Consider the following 16,310-nt stretch of genomic DNA (forward strand, 5'->3'; position numbering starts at 1 on the left):
GGATGAAGCCGTACACAGTCAAAGGGAGTTGAGTTTAGGAAATCATTCATGGTCATATTAACACATGTCCTTCAAAAATACAGGGTTCTTTTGGTTAATTACATTTAGGCCTGAGTTGTTGAAATTACAGAGGGGTCTGGAGCCTTAATGGCAGCCTTTCCTTCCAGAAAAAATTGCAGTTGTTATATTTATTTGCCTGATAAGTAATACAACATTTACAAAGAAATCTGAGCTGATAGGTTGCTCCCAAACCCAAAACTGACTGACGAAATGTCATAAATTTCTTGCATCTAGTCTGCGTCCACTTTGAAAAATCAGGGAAAATTGCAATTTTGTGATTGTAAAATTCAACATTTTCAGTTCTGTATTAAAGACGAAGAACAGCTTCTTTGTCTTACAAGAAAACAAAGGTCACAAGCAAAGTGGCTCTCGCTGAAATTTCAATCTCTGAAGATTCCAGCATCCCGGTAAGATCCAATTCTCCAGGATGTGTAGTTGACTTATCTTTTTCCTCTTCCAATATGTTAAGATAATACAATTTTTGCAATGGAGGCATATTAGTCTCTGAGAATTTTAAAACTGAAATCAGAAAGGAATGAAAAAGTTCTCTAGGAGATAGTATTCTAGATACAGGAAAATTAAGAAGTCTCAGATTCAGATTTCTATTAACATTTTCTAAATTTTCAGTTTTCATGATTAGTAAATTTTTGTCTTTCATTTGAATATTAAATGCAACTTTTAATTCAGAGACTGTTTTCTCTACTTGATCCAGTCTACCTGATTGTAGTTGAATTTTTTCTTCACAGTTTTTAATTTGAACTGCAGTTTGTTGAGTTGAGGAAATAAATTGAGAGCATACCTGATGAAGGCTCTCCATGGCTCCCCACAACGCCTCCATATCAACCACTTCTGGCTTAATCAGGGTTTCAGAAGCCGAATTGAAGTAACAACTCCATTTTCTGCATTTGTCGCTCCCTGAATGCCTCCTCCTCCCCCTGCCATTTGCTGGTAACCCGGCAGAGCTCGAACCACCTCCGGGGTCAAAGGCAGCACCTTCGAAACTGACGGAGACTCACTCCCCGACGCCTCCCGCTGAATCGCGGGACTGCCTGACATCATCCCGGGACGATGGGGGGGAGGGGGTGGATTACAGGCCCAAGCGGGCTCAGTGAAAAGTCACTGTCTAACTCCGAGGTCTGCCCCCCTTGGAGAGCAGATTCGCCCGATCCAAAATGGACAGCAAAAGCTGTTATAGCTGTCTGGCGTGTGACTGAAGAGATCTCTCCTCTGTTTCCCCCTACGTTCGGCATTTCTCCGCTGCTTGAGGCAGGTAAGGAAATCGCCACAAAGAAAAAAAGATGCCGAAAAAGGGGGAGCCTCTTACCACACGTCTATCCCTGACGCCATCTTGGCTTCAACCCCATTATTTTAGTTTTCAATACTGTCCATGGGGGAAAAAAGTGAGACAGGGCTGAATGAACTAGAATAATGTCAGCCATCAGAAAAGTTGCAGCTAGCAAAAGTAGGAGGAAGCAGCAAACAGCATCCGATACCTTCTGTTTAGCAATACCACAGCAGAGGTGGGGGGAGAGGAAATCCACCTTGGGACTCTCAGCAATTTCCTCATTAGTACAGATATAACTTAGAAAACATAGACATAGAAAATGACTGCAGAAAAGAGCCATAGCCCATCAAGTCTGTCCACTCTACTGACCCACCCCCCTAATTCTACCTTCCTAGAGATCCCCTTCCTAATGACCCATCCCCTTAACTCTACCCTCTTAGAGATCCTACATGGGCATCCCATTTACTCTTAAAATCTGGAATGCCGCTGGCCTCGATCACCTGCACCGGAAGCTCCTTCCAATGATCAACCACTCTTTCGGTGAAGAAATACTTCCTGGTGTCACCCCTGAGTTTTAGCGGATGCCCTCTTGTGGCCGAGGGTCCTTTAAGAAAGAAGATATCATCTTCCACCTCGATACGACCGGTGATATATTTAAATGTCTCAATCATGTCTTCCCTCTCCCTTCGTTCTTCAAGAGATTATAGCCGCAATTTATTCAGCCTCTCTTCCTTGAGCCCCGAGTCCATCCTGGTGGCCATCCGTTGAACCAACTCGATTCTCAGCACATCTTTACGGTAATGAGGCCTCCAGAATTGCACACAGTATTCCAGATGAGGTCTCACCATGGTTCTGTACAATGGCATTATGACCTCGGGCTTCCAGCTGACGAAACATCTGCGGATACAACCCAACATTTGCCTTGCCTTGGATGAAGCCTTCTCCACCTGATTAGCAATTTTCATGTCTTCACTAATGATCACTCCTAAATCTCGTTCTGTTGTAGCTAAGGTCTCACCATTCAAGGTGTAAGTTCTGCACGGATTTTTGCTGCCATGGTGATTGACCTTACATTTTTTAGTGTTGAAGCCCAGCTGCCAGGTCGAGGATCAATGTTCCAACAAAAGCAGGTCCTGCGTCATACTGTCGGACAAATTGCAATTACTTACTATATTACATAGTTTGGCGTCATCGGCGAATAATGTTATTTTACCTTGAAGCCCCTGAGTTAGGTCCCCAACGAATATGTTGAAAAGGATCGGGCCCAAGACTGAGCCCTGCGGCACTCCACTGGTCACCTCCGATGTTTTAGAGAGGGTACCGTTAACCACCACCCTCTGAAGTCTATTACTCAGCCAATCATTGACCCATGCAGTTAGTGTTTCTCCTAATCCCATCAATTTCATCTTGCTCAATAACCTGCGGTGCGGGACGCTATCAAAAGCTTTACTGAAGTCCAAGTACACGACGTCCAGGGACTCTCCCAAATCCAGCTTTCTTGTTACCCAGTCAAAGAAGCTGATGAGATTGGATTGGCAGGACCTACCCTTGGTGAATTCATGTTGGCGGGGATCCCGTAGATTCTCTTCGTTCAGGATCGTGTCTAATTTACGTTTGATTAGTGTTTCCATGAGTTTACTCACTATCGATGTGAGATTCACCGGTCTGTAATTCGCAGCCTCTGCCCTGCAACCCTTTTTGTGCAATGGAACGACATTAGCTGTTTTCCAGTCCAAGGGGACTCTCCCCGTACTTAGGGAGAGATTGAAGAGCCCGGTTCTGCCAGGACATCACATAACTCTCTGAGCACTCTGGAGTGTAGATTGTCTGGTCCCATGTCTTTGTTCACCTTGAGTCTTGTCAGTTCGCAGTAGACATCGCCGGGTGTGAATTCGAAATTCCGAAACAGGTCTTTCGAGCTTTGCTTTGCCTGTAACTGTGGACCGGACCCCGGTGCCTCGCAGGTGAAGACTGAGCAGAAGTATTCATTTAGTAGTTTGCCTTTTATCGGTATCTGATTCTACATAATTCCCATCTGGTTTTCTAAGGCGTACTATCCCATCCGCGTTTCTTTTTCTGTCATGAATAAACCTGAAGAAGGATTTGTCCCCCTTCTTAATGTTCTTTGCTAGATTTTCTTCTACTCGAAGCTTGGCCTCTCTAACTGCCTTTTTGACCGCTGTAGACCTGGCCATATATTCCAGTTTAGCCTCCCTTTTCTCTGTTTGTTTGTATGTATGAACTAAATGCTTTTTTCTTTACTTTAACGAGGTCCGAGATCTCTGCGGTGAACCATTGGGGTTTATTGTTTCTCTGCCGTTTATTTACTGATTTTATGTAGCGGTTTATTGCTTAGTGTAGGGTGGATTTCAGGGTTGACCACATTATCGGTCTCAGCTTGGGTTTGCAGTGCCCGATGGACAAATTCACCCATGCGGTCGAAGTCAGCGGTTCGAAAGTTGAGTACTTTTGTTTTCGTGTTGGATCTAGTGAAACCTTTCCTGAGGTTGAACCATACCATGTTGTGGTCACTGGAGGCTAGCGTATCGCCTACCGAAACCTCCGAGATGCTTTCTCCGTTAGTGAGTACCAGGTCCTGGATCGCCCGGACCCTAGTGTGCTCCAAAACCAATTGTTTGAGTCGTGCTCCCTTTATAGAGGTTAATAGCCTTCTGCTGCCGCTGGTTGTCGCTGAAAGTGTGTTCCAATCTGCATCGGGCAAATTGAAGTCCCCTAGCAGTACAGTGTCCCCCCGTAAAGTGATATTCTCTATGTCTTCGATTAATTCTATGTCCTTGTCTTCCAGTTGTCTTGGAGGTCTGTATACTACACCAAGATACAGGCATTTTTCGTTGCCCCTGGCCAGGTTTACCCAGAGGGATTCACCAGTGTACTTGACATCTGTGATTCTGGTGGTTTTGATGTCTTCTTTAGTGTATAGTGCTACCCCTCCTCCTAACTTGCCCTCTTTGTCTTGACGAAGTAAGTTGTAACCCGGTATAGCCTTATCCCACCCATGAGAGTCCGTGAACCAAGTTTCGAATATCGCCACCACGTCTAGGTCGGCATTCATTATTTCGGTCTCCAATTCCAGAATTTTATTGCCTAGACTGTGTGCATTAACATACATAGCCCTCCATATCTTGTGTTTGCTACATCCCTGTGGGGAGTTTCCCACCTGAGTTAGTGTGACTCCTAAAGAACTGTTTACAATGTGAGTGCTTACCTCGGACTTAGAAGTGGAGTTTTGACTCACCTCATCAGGGTAGTTACTTACTGCACTGGTGTGTGAGTGGGTACCCTCCCCCAACTTACCTAGTTTAAAGCCCTACGAAGCAGGCGGGCTAGTCGGTTTCCGAAGACGTTCTTACCTCTACTGGTTAGATGGAGTCCGTCCGGTCCCTGAAGTCCCTGCAGCGTCTCACCATGGTTTAGGAATTTGAAGTTCATTTCCCTGCACCATCCGTGTAGCCACTCCACCATGCACCACATTGTGAGATGGCTAACACAGCCTAGATATCTGCTGCTCATACTAGTGAGGTTACAAGAACAGTTGATCAGTTTCAAACAAAAGAAAAGAACAAATGGACCACAAGTCCACACAGCAAAATGAAGATTTGCCACCAGACCTGCAACTATAGCTAGAGGCAGACCACGCAGCATCTCTTTGCCAGCCTCTTGCTTGTGAAAGAACCCCTGTAGTGTGGGGTCTTGCTAAGGCCCACCTGAAGCACTTTGAAATATGCACATAATTGCACAGAGAATTGGACGTGACAGGAAGAAGTCCTATTTATAGGTAGAGACCTGTTCTTTTCTGCTAGGCCAGCCAGAGATTGCTCAAGGGTTTCAATGTCTGCAGTATTAAGCAGCTTGCAGAGAATACACAACACTCTGTAATATTAAAGTGCACTAATCGAGGCAGCCAATTAAACAGCCGGTCTGGACTAAAACGTACTCCAGGGATGAATGGAGGAAAGCATAATGTCTGAAACCACAAATCTCTCCCCTGTTGCATCTTTGAAGAACATTAAGCCCAGAGCTGGGCTGCCATTGGCATTCAGTGCCATCTTTCCTATTTGCAGCGGGACCCCCCTCCCGCCCCCCTTATCTTGGGCAGCTCCCGCAGCTGGTTGGCATTGAGAAGCTGCTCCTCCAGGATGCGGCTGTAGCAGTAGATCTCATCAGTCATAGCCTGCAGGGAGCAGTGCTGCTTGTCCACCGACTCCACATGCTGGTTGCAGCACCAGAGGGGCTTGCATTTGATCATGGTGAGGGTTCTGAAGCCCGGGCCGCTCACATTCAACGCGGACGGGGGGCCCCTCCTCACACTGCAGCCTAAGCCCCCGGGATGAACACTAGGCCAGGGCCATAGGCAGTGAGGGGGCCAGGCAGTCCTGTCAGGGATTCTAGTTGTTCTCTTTCTGAAAATGGGACATTTCAGCGTCCCAAAGCTGTGCTTGGGGACAACGTGCAGGGGTGCCCAAAAGGAGCCTAGGATTTCTTCCTGCTGGCGCGAGTGGCTGGCTGTGAGGGGAGACGGGACAGGCTACCTAAAAACGGGATGGTCACCTTACTCATGGAAGCAGAGCCCAGTATCCATTTTCAGTTTTCTTTCTGCAAGCAAACTATGCAGAGGTGCGGTACTCTGTTCTACTTAGTTTTGTTTTCTTTTCTGTCTAAGTTTGTTTTTTTTCGGAGGCTTTGGTGCCCTGAGATCCCATATTTGGGGATCCTGTGCCTGGGAAAGGATTGCAGCTCTGCAGTGCAAGCTTTCGGGTGGACTTGGGGAGCCAGCCTGCTATGTTTCTTCAGGGCTGGGGGTCTGTTTCCTTGGGAGCCAGCTTGCCTTCTGAGTTTCTCAGTGGCTTGAGTACAGGCTGTGGGTGCGCTGTATAAGAACCCTTGAGGTATCAGGTCGCTGGCTGCTTAGTTGCTCTGCAAGGTTCCATGAGCGTGAAGGTCTCTGTCGGGATCATCCGATCAGCTGCCCAAAGATTTCTTGGTTTGGAGTTGGATTTGGAAGCATCTGAAATAGCTGACAGACAGGCACCTCCACAGAACTGTGAGTACAGCTCCATTATTTCCTATGAGAAAATCAGGGTGGGTCTGAAAATCCCAATGTTGAGGGTTTCTGGAGTTAGGTTTTAGGTCTCCCACCTCCAAAACCCCTTTTTTGTGGTTTTGAATATTCCACTAAGTCTCCATGGGAATATAAAAAAACAACAAGAGCAAACATATACAATATAATCTTATAACTCAGATCTCATACACCCAGGGCATTACTCAAAATTTCTTATGTGCCCTTACTGGGGTGATGCATTCATCATTGGTCTGGGCCTTGGCTCCAATGACCTTTCAGATTCAGACTGACCAAGTTGGAGGTCAGACTCCATGCCTTTTTGTCTCGGGACTCAGATTCAGTCCAGGATGACTCTTGACTCCCTGTTTGGGTCTGGCAGTCAAGGCCTCCCTGGCTTCTGACCATCCTCCACTTCCTAGTGCACGTTCATGAATGACTCTTAATGTTCAGATCTCTTTTTTTTTGCTGCTCATCCGGATATTACTTCTCTGAGAGACCCCGGAGGTATCTCTGAGGTTTGCCAAGGCCATGCCCAGGCTTTATCCCAAGGCACCGGAGTTCCAGCAGCTATTTGATCAACTGAAGGTGGATTCTGCTCAGCTCACCAAACGTACTGCTCTCCTGAGTGAGGGTGGTGTTAAGCTGAAAGATGCCCAGGACTGCAAGGTGGACCTGATTTTGAAAAAGCTGTTTTAAGCTCTTGCTCTGGGGATCAAGGCTGCTGCTGGTGCCTCGTTTGCTGTTCAGGTCTTCCACTCCAGACTGCAAAGGCAATCGTCTACAGGGAAGGATGCCTGTTCCCAGCTTGTGCTGGAATGGGGTGGATTACATGGCGGATGCCTTATATGACCTTATAAGGGTCATGAGCAAGGTGCTGGCTTATGTTTTCTCGGCCCTCTTCCCTGCCTCACCCCCCCATCTCACGCGTCCCTCTTTCCCCGTACCTTTTTAACTTCTTTGGCATGAGCAGCATGCTCATATCGGTGTCTGCTCACCTTTGAGGTCATTTCCTAGGCGCGGGTCCTGGAAGTGACATCAGAGAGAGCGCTGATGCGAGCCAACAACCTTGCGCCAGGGATGTAGAAAAGGTATGAAAGAAGGCAAGAGGCGTGCGCGGCAAAGAGAGGAGGAGGGATGCCGTGTCCTTAGCAAGACTTCGCCCGGGGCGGATTGCCTGCCCTCTTCGCCCCCCCCTTACGCCATTGGGTATGCAGACCTAGTACGTCTTCAGCGAGACAGGAGTCTCAAGCAGCTTCTTCATTGTGGGCTTCTCAGTCGGGGCCAGTCCTCATGGAGAATCCACAGCATTTGGTCTTATGGCATGGTTCTTGAGCGCACAGCTCTAGTCCATAAGGGATATTCAGATGCGGTTATTGCCACTCTACTCCAGGCTAAAAACCATCTGCTATGGTGGCCTATGCTAAAGCTTGGAAGGCTTTTCAACAATGCTGTGAAAAGGACCGAGTGGAGCCATTTCAGGCTCCAGTTACGGTCATCCTTGCCTTCTTTCAGGCTGGGTTGGAAGAAGGCCTTGTGGTGGGTTCCCTTAAAGGTGTAAGTGACTGGTCTTTCGTGTTTCCTAGTGAAAGGCCGCAAGATTTCACTGTTAGTTCATACCAATCTAACCAGATTCCTGAGAGGCGCACACCGGCTTCCATTAAGGCATCTTTTCCCATCATGGAATCTTAACATTGTACTGAATCACTCAGAGATGCTTCCCTTTTGGATCTCATGGTTAAGACTGTGTTTCTGGTGGCTATTGTTTCAGCGAGGCATATCTCGGAGCTGCAAGCTCTCTCCTGCAAGGAGCCCTTCCTGAGAATTACGGATGCAAGTGTCACTCTCCATCCTGTTCTCTCCTTTCTTCCGAAGATTGTGTCTGATTTCCATGTCTTCCTGCTTTTCAATCTAAATGCTCAGACTAGCAGGATAGAATTTTGAGAAAGCTTTGTGTGTGGAAAGTTTTGATCCAGTACTTGGAAAGGATCAATGATTTTTACCTTTCAGACCATCTATTCATGCTTACCAACCAGTCCCAGCTTGGCAAGCTGGCTTCCTTGGCCTCTATTACTAGATGGATTCACTTGGCCATTTCTTCGGCATACATTGCCTGTGGTAAACAGCTGCCAGTCTCTCTCAAGGTGCATTCCACCAGAGATGTCAACTCTTCATGGGCAGAATTTCAGGCAGTTCCTCCCATAGAGATTTGTAGAGCAGCTACTTGATCAGCAAGACTCCCTTTTCAAAGGGCAATTGTTATTCAGGTAGGGTCAGGATGATCTTATGGCCAGTGTGATTGATTGTCATCCAAAATCTTTGCCTGATATCAGACCCAGAACTTCTAGAGGCTCAGGGCATTCTAATTTTCTTGGCTTCAGACGGTTTCGGCAGTACTCAGGAGCCATGTCCCAGAGACCCTTCCAGGGTTACAGATGTTTGCTGGTTCTAAGCACAACCAGGCCTCCAGTTCCTATACTGCATCTTCCTCCAAGAAGACATAATGATGCCAGGTCCAGAGCAGTCCCTCTCAAGATAAGAGCTGGGCAAATTCCACCTTGTAACCACTCTGGATGATTTCCAGAACCCAGTGGTCTGAAGATATCTGAGCCCAAGCCTATAGAAAGTTTGAGAGCTGTCCCTCTAGGACTGGTTTGTGGACTCCCCAGTGGGTTGACCAGTAAAAGCAGTCAAAGTGGAGGCCACACTGAGAAGATTGGTGGAGATTCAGGCCATAGAACATGTACTGCCCAAAGGCTCAGACAGATACTCCATACTTCATCATGCCAACAGATGATTGGAGACCAGTTCTAGACCTTGTATCAATGCAGCGCTCAAGGTTCTGCATTTCTGCATGAAGACAGTTTATTCTGTTATTGCGCCGGTGGTTCTGGGAGAGTTTCTCGCCTCTCTGTATCTACTTGTATATTCCCATGTTCCTAGACCACAGAAAGTTCCTGAGGTTTCATATTCTGAAAAACCATTACCAGTTCTTGGTCCTTCCCTTTGGCCTGGTAACTGCTCCTTGCATTTTCACCAAGGTGATGGTGGTGGTAGCGGCTCACCTACGGAAGATGGGCTTAAGGGTGCATCCCTACTTGGATGACTGGCTGAACAGGGCTCCCTCGTTCACTGAAGGCCAGAACATGGTAGCTCAGGTCCTCTTGAGTCTTACAGAGCTTGGATTGGATTGTGAATTACTAGAAGAGCCATTTGTTGCCAATGCAGTCCATGGAGTACCTGAGCTGCTTGTTCAACACTGCAGACAGCCACTTCTATCTTCCAGAAGCACGCAGACAGAAACTGTGCTCCAGTCTGCTCCGATGGCGTGGCACTATCTCCAAGTGCTGGGATCCATGGTGACCACAATAGATATGGTTCATTGGGCGAAGACCCACATGCGTTATCTCCAAAAGGTGTTGCATGTCTCTTGGTCTCCCCAGTCGGATTCTCTGTAGAAGTCCTTGCCTAGGATGCCAGAGGCCCAGGCCAGTATGATCTGGTGGCTCCGCCTACATTCTTTCACCAAGGGTATACCACTCCACATAACTTCCTGGGAGGTAATAACAACCCGTGCCAGTCTCTTTGACTGGGGAGCTCACTGCGGCCGCATCTTGTTAATTTCAACATTTGAATAAGATAAGTGCTACAACTTCTTTTAGTGCTAGTTCATAACACAGTATTGACTGTATGAAATTGACTTGGAGGGGTTTTTTGAGCCGATGAAATCAGTACCCTTTTCCAGTTGTGAGGAGAGTTAGCTCCCTGCCCGGGGTTCTGAGATTTTTTTTTCCTCCATTATAGACATAGAAACATGATGGTAGATAAAGGCCAAATGGCCCATGTAGTCTGCCTATCCGCAGTAACCATTATCTCTTTCTCTCTCTGAGAGATCCCATGTGCCTATCCCAGGCCCTTTTGAATTCAGCCACAGTCTCTGTCTCCACCACTCTTCTGGGAGACTGTTCCATGCATCTACCACCCTTTCTGTAAAGCCTATCACCTCTTAACTTCATCCTATGGCCTCTCATTGCAGCGTTTCCTTTCAAATGAAAGAGACTTGACTCATGCGCATTATAAAGAGTAGTAAAACTTCCGTATTTAAGTATCTTCACCATTTGCTTTATTTACTTTCCAGCTCTTTTAATTGTTATACAAATACATGTTTATAGAGCTGAAGGGTTACTTGTGTTTATACGTTAAAGTTTCTCCATATCCCTACTTCACCTAGGTTTTTGGAAGGGTGTTTGCTTGCTTAGGAACTAACTGTAGTTAGCAGCAGAGCCCTTTGTGAAGTAAGAGAGATACAGAAAAAATCCAGAGTGGATTCCTTCTGCAAGGCTTGCGGCTAGAGGAAAATTACTCACTCATCCAGAATGACACATCTATCTACTAGAAAAGATATTAGCAAGGCAAGAATCTAATCTCTTTTTCTGTTAATCTGTGTACAACCTGCCCTCAGTATGTTTTGCTTGCTTTTCTGCCTCAGATGTTTCTAGATTCCAAGCCTTTTGTCTTTTCAGTCAGATAGCTGTATGTGAAGAAATCTAGTGTATGTAATTCGTCAGCTGCTGGCTCCCTTAATGTTAGTGTTTCTAAGTTACAAAGCAGAATAGACTTGTGTAATGTATGCGGGGTCATTCCCCATTCCTTGTCTCTGTATTCTGTTCCAGTGGAGCTCGATTGCTTTGGAACGTAACTGAAAGGGGACACTGGGTTCCGCCTCTATGTGGGAAGTGATCAAAACTGTAAGTATTCACGCTTCTGCAAGTCCAGTTCACAGGAACAGATTGATCATCATATGTACAGATTCCTGAGAGGATTGACAGAAAGAAGGTTTTCCAGGTTAAGAACCTAATCTTTCATTGGTCAAGACTGATATTCTTGTTTACAAGAAAGAAAATTAGCAAAGGTAAGAACCTAATCTTGCATTGCTGCCCCTTTGTCAGAAAAAAGAGAGGTAAAAGGTATCGGGCCTAGTTCTTTGCCTGTATTGCTCAAGCAAGTAGCCTTTTTACAATTACAAATTCTTAATTTTTAATATGCCAGAAGTATTACAAGCAAACACAAGGAAAAAAATAGTTTATTAACATTAATATTTATCCAGATTTCTCTATTTCATACTGTAATAAAAATGATACCGCTTATAAGGAATCATCTCTTTGTAAATTTCCTTTCAGTGGGCGAGATAAGGAGTATGGAGTTGCTAGAGGCATTGATTTTCAGAATGTTTCCAATGTTATCAACTTTGATTTTCCACAATCAGTTGAGTCCTACATTCATCGAGCTGGCAGGTGAGTACAGATATATATGCATATGTATACAGTATATTTGTAGATGTATAGAGATATTTCTTTTTTTAATCATTACATTGTTATTGAAAATAAAACAGAAAACCACTTAGCATATATAAGGAACAATAGACAACAATCAAGACACATGGTGCCCCCCAATCCCCCCCCTAAATCCCCCTCCCCCCCTGCTTCTACAAGTCCTCAAACTGTCATCTGATTAAAGGTCAAGTCCCAGTCTCTGTCTTGCCTCTCATAGGAACCGCACCGCTTCGCCACCATATGTTCCATGTGTAATAGAGAGCTTGTTTATGTCCTCTATTCCTCCAGTGTAGAGACAACCATGCTCTTCCATTGAAAAGCAATAAGACATCTGGCGGCAACTAGTCCAGAATGAATCAAGCAACTCTGTCACCAATAAGAAGTGTTAGAGTTCAATCCCAATAAGCAGGCTTGTGGTTCTCGGGCCACTGTGCAGGACAACCATTGCTCTAAACAAGATCTCACCTTTTGCCAAAAAGAATCACCAGACAGAATCACCAGACATGTAAAAGTGTCCCACATCTCCAGCACACATTAGATACAGCAGGAAATTGCGGGATCTCTCCTTCGAGGCTGTCATCCTTTCCCCGAATGAGCGAACACCGCCTAGCTGTCCCGTTGCGACGGAGGAGTCTTTCCTCGACTCGCCAGCTCAAGATGCCCTCTTGCTGTCCTCTCAGAGTGGGAGGACTGACCCTGGAAGGGGGAAGGAGGAGCTTTCAAGATCTCAGCAGGCGGTGAAGAGATCTCAGCAAGCCCAAGGAGATTCTTTAAGCACTCAGGAGGCTACAGGTATTTCGGCAGCCCAAGAAAGTCTGATATCTGAAGTGGTCACTGGTATTGTGGGCATAGCAGGGAAACTTGGAATTGAGATTGTTCCCTTGCAAAGGCCTAAGGTAATTACTATGGAATCCATATGGGAGGCCATAGCAAATATGCAAACTTCACTGGGGAGTCAAATTCAACAATTATCTTTGCGCTGTACTACTGTTCTATCAGAAAATTTGGAACTCAAAAATAAAGTAACAAGTCTGGAGAATAAAATAAGTGACATTGCAACTAAAGTAAAAACTTTAGAAGTACAAGCCCTGACTTGGGTCTAGGACAGTGCTAGTTTGCACTTTAAACAAGAAATGCTGGAAAATTCTGTTAGGAGAAGTAATCTCCGGATTATTAATTTTCCAAAAGTACAACTAATAACTGCCCTAGTTATGTTTAAAATATATTTGTCAGAAATTTTGAAGGTACCAGAAACTTCGCACCCACCTCTCTCAAAAATATATTACCTTCCAATGAGAGTTAAATCCCAAAATCCAAACCTAAATCAGCAGAATTTATCTGTTGATAGTTTGGATTTGACACAGTTTCTAGAGAGGTCAGATACTGAGAATCGGATCCCTGCTACGTTAATAGTACAGTTTGCAATTGATTCAGACAGGGATTGGTTGCTTTGTTTCTTGCCTGTCCCAATACAGTCAAGGATAGGGGGAAACCACTACTATTGTGAAGAGACCATGGAGTATCTCTCAGAGCTCCAAGACTGTTTAGTGCAGGTTGCGCTCAGGTAGGTGGCCTGTTCGTTCCACCATGTTAGAGTTAAATGTTTAGATGTTTTATGATTATTTCATGTTATATGTTGTTTCTTGGGGAGAGTTCCCGTACACCACGCTGTTATGTTTTTTCCTCTAGGGCTGAACATCTGCTTTGATACAAACTGAGGAATTAAAAGACAGCCCAGAGGGATGGGAGGCAGAGCAGAAAAATGTAAGTGAGGTTCTCTACACAGGATCTTGCAATCAGAAATACACATCCCAAGTGTTCCAGAATGAGGTGCCTATTTACTAGAAAGAATATTATCAAGGTAAGTACCTAATCTTTCAAAACCTTGGGTTATCCACAAAGATCCCAAGACTTGTGGAGTATTCTGTTCAAAAGGTTTCACTTTCTTTTTTACTGCTTGCTCCTCACACTTAGCTCCTTGTGCAGACATAAAAATTTAGCACTTAAGAGTTAAGTGGTTGATTCGGTATACATCAATTTGTAAAGGAACATTAGGGCTAAGGTCTTTCTCTCAACTCTATTTTATACTATATTTGCTGTGAAGAAGCAGCATGTTATCTCTTCAGACACAAATTCACAGTTTTGAGATGTAAAACCAACCATCTGTGATAATATATTCTAGGTAGATTGCCTGTGACATTATGAATGGATTAATAGAATTCATTTATCAAAAAATTTAACCATTGCATGAATATACAGCCTCATGCTACATAATTAAAAAAATAATCCTTATTTCATGATGTATAAATTTAGGACTATAATGTATCTTAAATAGAAAATTATCTTTAGCTAGATTTTTCCTCAAAAAAGTGTTTTATTTAAAAAAAATTCCAATTTAAATAATATCTGATTTTAAAAAAAAAAATTTTTTTATTTTTTTTATTTTTTATTTATTAATTTTTCATTCTTATAGCAGTTGAATCGCAATTAATATAATTAATTATTACATAACATTTTAATCTTTGATTTTTATTTACCCTGCTTAAATAGCAACTCCTGTAATTGGGAAATAAAGCCGGTGCCAGGCAGACTTCTACTGTCTTTGTCCTGAAAATGGCAAGGATAAATCAAGATCAAATATACATATGTAATAGTACATTGTACTTATAGTATATAAGAGTTTATCTTGTTGGAAGGATGGATGGACCATACAGTCGTCTACTATGTTACGGAGATACAGTGTTGAAAAAAGGGAGAGGAGAAAAGAGAAGATGCTGAAATAGTCAACAGTAATTGAAAGACCAAACTAAATGATTTGAAAATTAGGCATGTGGAGGATGAAGAACTGCATCCCTGTGCCCTACAATGAATAGCAAGAGAAATGTGATGCAGAAAACACACACAGAACTGTATCCATTTGATCTTGCCAACTTTTCAAAATTTTGGGGGGTGCTAAAACCTATGAAAATCATCTATGCCTGGACACAGTTAAGAAGAATGTTCAGTATTGGTGCTCTTTTCATCTGTCATTCTTTCAAGACCATACTCTTTTCCCTTCCAGGACAGCCCGTGTTGACAATCCAGGAACTGCTTTGACCTTTGTGTCACATACAGAGCTCTCTCTGTTGACTGAGATTGAAGAGGCACTCATGGGAGGTGAGAAATGACCTTTGTTAATGCTGGAAACAGTAGGCACAAGTTCTATAGTTAGCTAGTTGATAGAAGAGGACTATGTCAAATGCTGTGTCTGAAGAAATTCTGCTCATGCATGTAAAATGCATCATTATGTTTTAATAAGGTACCATTGATGTGTGCCAACTTGGAATACACATAGCTGGATGATATTTCCTAAGGAGATTTTCCTGTTGAAGAGACATGTTAATAGTACTGATGCAACCACTGATTATTTTTTAAATTAATTTGTTTCATAATCCAAGAAAAGGGACTAAGTCTTAGAAATTGAGTTCTTCAGCTGGCTAAGTAATCAAGAAGATGCTGATTAGAGATGACACGGGGAAAAAAATTTGTCCCCATCCCTGTGAACTCAGTCCCCACCCCGTCCCCACAAACTCAGTCCCCGTCCCAGTGAATTCAGCTTGACTGAGCCGATCAGGGCCTTAATCTTCTCCCCCTTGTATCTGGGATACAGAGGGAGCCAATTAGGGACTTCCTTTGGCTCTCCCTTGTGTTCGGGATACAGAGGGAACCTAAGGAAGCCCCTGATTGACTCAGATGCTTAAGACCCCTTCCAAGGGGAGGAACCTGAGGTGTTTGACCAATCAGGGCCTTAGGCCCCTCCACATGCATCACCTGATGCACCGGGGAGGGGCCTAAGGCCCAGCATTGTCAGCAGAAGTCACCCAGAGCAGGAGGTACTGAGCACCCCTCCTATTCTCAACTAGAGAGTGACACAGTGGCTGTTACCCACGAATAGCCACAGGTAACCCACCAAAACAGTGACAAAAAAAGGTCATTGCAAGTACGGGGACAAGGCCATTCACTGCCACGTGGAGCGGTGAATGGCCTTGTCTCCGCAGTTAAGGGAAGGAGCATGCGCGGTCACCAAGCATGCGGTCTGGCAGCTCCCTCCCTCACACTGTCTGTCCAGGCATCTCCCTCCCTCCCCTTCCCTTTGTGGCAATTTGTACAAGGCTATTCTTTCTATTGCAGCTGGAGCCTTGAAGTCGCGTCGCGTGTGGCTGCTGGAAAAGTCTCCTCTAATGCAACTTCCTGTTTTCGGTTGTGTCGGAGGAGACCTTTCTGCCAGCCACACGCGACACAACTTCAAGGCTCTGGCTGCAATAGAAAGAATAGCCTTGTATAAATTGCCGGGAAGGAGGGAGCTGCTGGACCATGCGAAGGGTGCTGAGGGTGAGGGGAGGAGAGAGAGAGGGGGTGGAAAGAAGAAGACGCTGAAGCAACCTGAAGGGAACTGGGGAAGAGATGGGAGAAGACGCTGGAAAATGGGGAAGAGAGAGTGGGGAGATGAATCTGAAGGGAAATAAGGAAAAGAGAGAGGGGAGAAGATGCTGAAGGGAACTGGGGAAGAGAGAGG

The 16,310-nt window shown here is 44.9% G+C and overlaps 1 protein-coding gene across 2 annotated transcripts in view; it reads left to right on the top strand.

Moving 5' to 3' along the window:
* DDX56 (DEAD-box helicase 56) overlaps positions 1-16,310 on the top strand; it is a 73,091-nt gene that overhangs the window by 22,138 nt on the left and 34,643 nt on the right. For both annotated transcript variants that reach the window (XM_033949598.1, XM_033949597.1), the window contains exons 8-9: positions 11,603-11,716; positions 14,817-14,911. In XM_033949598.1, coding sequence (XP_033805489.1) covers positions 11,603-11,716; positions 14,817-14,911 — 209 coding nt within the window. The remainder of the gene's footprint in view (positions 1-11,602; positions 11,717-14,816; positions 14,912-16,310) is intronic.

This window comes from Geotrypetes seraphini, chromosome 6 (genome assembly GCF_902459505.1).
Source record: "Geotrypetes seraphini chromosome 6, aGeoSer1.1, whole genome shotgun sequence".
Classification (NCBI taxonomy): Eukaryota; Metazoa; Chordata; class Amphibia; order Gymnophiona; family Dermophiidae; genus Geotrypetes; species Geotrypetes seraphini.